This window comes from Arachis ipaensis, chromosome B06 (genome assembly GCF_000816755.2).
Source record: "Arachis ipaensis cultivar K30076 chromosome B06, Araip1.1, whole genome shotgun sequence".
Taxonomy (NCBI): Eukaryota; Viridiplantae; Streptophyta; class Magnoliopsida; order Fabales; family Fabaceae; genus Arachis; species Arachis ipaensis.
Genome location: NC_029790.2, coordinates 55,599,687 through 55,604,388, shown reverse-complemented (window position 1 = coordinate 55,604,388; position 4,702 = coordinate 55,599,687). Strand labels below are relative to the sequence as shown.

General features: G+C 36.0%; 1 protein-coding gene across 8 annotated transcripts; it reads right to left on the bottom strand.

Annotated features, from left to right (window-relative positions):
• LOC107648728 (uncharacterized protein At1g10890) lies at positions 282-4,313 on the bottom strand. 8 transcript variants are annotated; one of them, XR_002348772.1, is made up of 6 exons: positions 3,781-4,310; positions 3,493-3,681; positions 1,954-2,909; positions 1,207-1,334; positions 1,013-1,120; positions 282-517 (listed from the first exon to the last, which is right to left on the bottom strand). XR_002348772.1 is itself a non-coding variant. In XM_016352551.2 (6 exons), exons 1-5 carry the CDS (start codon positions 4,035-4,037, stop codon positions 1,109-1,111), a joined length of 414 nt encoding a protein of 137 aa, XP_016208037.1. In that variant the 5' UTR covers positions 4,038-4,311; the 3' UTR covers positions 282-517; positions 1,013-1,108. The 8 variants fall into 8 exon arrangements, 4 of the variants coding, with proteins under 4 accessions (XP_016208037.1, XP_016208038.1, XP_020960158.1 ...); XR_001622038.2 differs by having other exon boundaries at positions 1,954-2,044; positions 3,781-4,303; XM_016352551.2 differs by lacking the exon at positions 1,207-1,334 and having other exon boundaries at positions 1,954-2,044; positions 3,781-3,855; positions 3,991-4,311.

Here is a 4,702-nt window from a genome sequence, read left to right as displayed (position 1 = left end):
GCAAGATATAGCTACGCTTTAAAAGCGTACCAATCGAGAGATATATGGCTACGCTTTTAATGCGTGCCAATAGAAGGACATACGGCTACACTTTCAAAGCGTGCCAATAGAAGGACATATGGCTATGCTTTTAAAGCGTGGCCGTTGATGGATACTGTACAATATAGCCACTCTTTTAAAACGTGACTATAAATTAGTTCAGTAACCTATTATTCTTTTTTTAATAAATAAACCCTACAAAATTCATAAATAATTTTAAAAATATAAACAATGACCAGTAATTTTAAATCAACTAATCTTTGCTTCATAAACTTGTCACAAAAAAGTGTGTTTGATCACATGACATGCTTTAACAAAATACCAAAAATTAAAGTCATAACTATCCATGAATTCCTAATACATGAATTACAATTCCAACATGGGTTACATTATCTACTTCCTTTACACTTCGTTACAAAATACAAGTCTTCATTATTACTAATCATCCATTTTGAGTGAAATTGTTTTCACCACTGCCCTGCATAATTTTAAATATTGTTAGTGCATCTTATATCGAACCAAAAAATAAAAAGACATATATTACAGATTAAGCACTACTAACTAGTATAATTATTAGTACCAGTAGTAAATGTATCAAACCAAAAAATAAAAAAAAGGGTCAAGCTAGCTAGCTAATTATGGATATATAGGTGAGCAAATAAGATTACCCTTAACGTTAGCAACTTTAATTGTTCTTAACTAACGGCTTAATATCCTATAGCACAGTTAGGTGCAGTGACAATATCAATTGGCCCGTTATATAACTAAATTGGTGCACATGAGCCTCGTTAATATTATCAACACACACATGACAAAATCAAAACATGATTATATAATGTAATAGAAAATAAAAGTAGTTAAGATCACTGTTCATTTGATTGTAAAGCTTCCTTTATCATTTGAGAGTTAAAGAGAAAATTGAGAGAAATCTTGTTCATTCTCTTAATTAAAAATGGACAATATCATTAAGAACCTGTTTTGTGTGAAGAAATCAAAGTCTCAGGTGTGCTCTTGAGTTGAGTAGTAGTGACCACCACACTGAATGTCTCTGTGCATGGTTCTTGCAAGATTAGAAGTTTTGCTGCAAGATTTGAAGTTTTGCTCAGTAAAAACTATGTGTTGATGTTAAATGTTATGCTCATGGAATTCAAACTACTCAGTACTCACATCATAATAAGGCAGAGGAATGCTTGAACCTCATTCAAATTACCGTTGCCATACCGTTTACCAAACTAGCAGCACATGCATCAATTACCATTTACCAACATGTCTTATCATGTGATCTAATCCTACAACTGTGTGAAGCAAAGAAAGTGACAGTGAAATCATTAGGACCTATAGCTTCTAACCTTGTAAACATTAATTAATGTGAGATATATATTTAATTTTCATAGCCACATAACCAATTTCCTCTACTCATAAATTGAAGACCAAATTGCACATAGAGTACAGCAAAATCAGAATATTCTGATTTACTCTCTCTCTTAACTTGGATAGATTTTTGTGTTTTATTTATCTACGGCATATTAATTAGTTAAGTGTCAAGAGCTACATACTAGTCAGTAAGAACAACCAATAGTGCAAGCTTTTCAGGTTCATAATAATTAGTATCACAATTCATAATATCATTTCTTCCTAGAGAAATTAGCATATGTGTAATAAATTAAGAAGATAAGTATAATTCTTCACTTAATAAAACAAAATAAAATTCACGCAAATATAGAAAAAGTAAAAAAAATGTTACAAGACCACATGCAACTGCAATGTCCGACAACTGAATGTGGACTCCATGGCCTACCATTCATTAATAATTTTTCTTTTTTTCTACAGATATAAATAGATATAAATCCACTGAATTTCGGCAACAAATTAAAGTTGAAAGAAACAAAGAATGAATAATCAATAGCTTCTAACCTCATCAAATAATTGATGAGCCAAGAAGAGATCTCCACACTTTTTCTCCCTTGAGCAAGAAAACAGCAAAACAATGTAATAGTAACTCCTCCTTTCAGCAACAAAAACCTTTGGATTAGTATACGAATAGCAAAAAGGTTGCACCAAATCAGATCTCAACAAATTTTAGTTAGTCCACTTTGCAAAATATGTAACAAGGTCCCCTTGCCCAAAATACATGTGATGGGTGGTGCCTTGCTGTGTCAACAATCGATCATGGTTTTTGAAGAAATAAGAGTTGTAGCCAAATGAAAAGGTGGATATAAAATAATGGGCACAAGTAGTGTGACACCAAGGGGAAGAAGAGTTGGTCCCCAAAGCAAACAATTAAAAGCAACAACGACACGAGGACACCCCCTTGCTGTGCGGACAATTAAAAGCATTCTTTCTATTCTACAATTTGAGAAGAAACCAAATAGCCAAATATTCACACTGCAAAAATTATTCCAAAGGGAGGTAGCTAGATGGCTAGCAATTTATGAAATAACATAACCAAACAAAAGTGACATTGAATTTTTAAGACTAATTCTGCATACTAGTAGGTGAAGTATTAAATTACCATGACAAAATCTCAGGGTACAAACCTCTAAGCAAGAGAAAAGGTTTTATTTATAGACTCTAATATGTTTTAATAATTCTGAGGCCAGAAATTTCAATGCTTAGGAATCAAACAAGGTTAAATAAGCAAATATATTTCATTATTCCTCCCTCAATCTACTTTAATTCACTATAGTTTGATACCATCATAATAATAATAACATGAATTCTAAGACATATTTCATTCCATAGCCTTAATAATAAATGAAGTTTCAAGTGGAACAGTAGATAAACGACGCAGCAATTGTTTCATCCTAATAACAAGTTGGACAAGGCAGTAGCTTCCTTCAGAAAAGCCAGTAGCGAAGAATGAAATTAACCTGTTGCATTTTCAAATTGGCATCACTTACCCTCAGAGAAGAAGGAAATTCATTCCGAAAGATCTACCTAGATTGCAAGCATGCTACATTTAACTTTCTAAAACCATTTTAAAAAATTCTCTCACAGTCAAGAAGCTTTTGACGATAATCGATTTGTCAGACAAAAATAAGCTTATCCTAATCCGCACACATACCTAATCTCTAAACTGCTATCAGATTTATATCTTTATATTCATGTTAACTGTAGAAATACAAAGGCTCACCCTCTCGAAATTATATTTGAGGTCCCCAAAAACCTAGCAAGAATCGAATAACTGCTAAAATACATTAATTTCTCATATAAAATTATCACGCATTTTCAACATACCCAATTTCCAGCGCAGTGCATTCTTCAGAAATTAAAGTTAAAACTAGCAAGCACGAATCAGAAATTGCTACAGTCTCAACCAATAGAATTCTCTTCGTTTGACATTTTCTCACCAACATTACACACTAAATTATCAACTAATTCAAGAACAAAATCACGAACACAAACTATAAAATAGAAAAATAAATGAAGGGATAAATAACAAAAATCAGTTACCTTCTCTTTTCTTCTTCGTCTTTTTTGAGCTTGTGATGGTTCGCAACGACACTGGGACTGTGCGATTTAGGAGGAGGAGGAGAGGGCGAGGAAGTGCTTCTGCTTCTGTGCCTTGTGCGGTGCCTCAGCGAAGACGGTGACCGCGTTCTGCTTCTGCGGCGCCTGTGGCAAGGGAATCGGCTTCTTCTCCTAAAAATTCGGAACTAATCCCATGATTCAAAAGCAAAGTTGAAACGAAAACCAAGAGATTGGAAATGGAATTGCAGAAGAAGAAGATTGATAGAGGACCTTGAGGATGTTCGATCCCTTTGAGAGTGAGAGTGAGCATGACGGTGAGAAACAGGGGAACGAGAGTATCTTCTTCTGTGGGAAGGTGAACACGAACGAGACAAGGTTCGAGCCATGGATGAGCGAATTTTCAAAACCTAACTCGGTAACTCGTCGCCAACTCGCAAATCCTCACTCAATAATCACCACTGATAATGATTTAGGGTTTACCTGCTCTTAAAACCAGCAATGAAGCATCGATGGAAAGGCCCCTGCATGAGGAAGGGATCGGCGCCAGAGAGAGCTACAGCGGAGGGGTTAGGGGTTAGCAGCGACGTAAGGGAGCGGCAGCGAAGGGAGCATCGACAGAGGATTTGCGACGGCAAGTGAGCGGAGGGTGAGGGTGAGGCACAACGAAGAGGGGGTTAGGGTGAGGCACAATGGAGAGTGTTAGGGTTCTTTGAACGAGTTAATGTTTGAAGGAGGAGTTCTCTGAAAGAGCTTAGGGGTCTTTGAATGAGTTAGGGCTGAGGCACATTGAAGGGTTATCTAAAAGAGCTTAGGAGTAAGCGACTAAGCATGCGAGTTCTTTGAAATTTTTTTTGGGAAACCTTTTGGCCACGCTTTTGAAGCGTGCCAAAAGACTTGTAGAAACAGCTACGCTTTAAAATTGCTACAATAATAAAATTTTGTCGCCACGCTTCAAAAGCATGCCGGTTTCTTTCTATGGCTAGGCTTTTTAAGCGTGGCAAAAAAAAAGCGTGGCTAAATTTCGAATCAATTGCCACCTTCATAAAAGCGTGGCCAAATATCTATTCAATCGCCACCCTCATAAAAGCGTGGTCATTGATCACTTAAAAGCGTGGCAAAAAAAAGCGTGGCCATAGGCCTTTTTTTTTTGTAGTGGCGCCACAGCAGTCATAATGCTATCCTTTAAACCTCT

Excerpts from the sequence above, each read along its gene's own strand:
- LOC107648728 (XM_016352551.2), bottom strand. The coding sequence starts at position 4,037 with ATGCAGGGGCCTTTCCATCGATGCTTCATTGCTGGTTTTAAGAGCAG. Across the intron at positions 3,856-3,990 it reads ATTGCTGGTTTTAAGAGCAG|AAGAAGATACTCTCGTTCCC; the intron begins GTAAACCCTAAA and ends ACCTTCCCACAG. Across the intron at positions 3,682-3,780 it reads AGGGATCGAACATCCTCAAG|GAGAAGAAGCCGATTCCCTT; the intron begins GTCCTCTATCAA and ends CCGAATTTTTAG.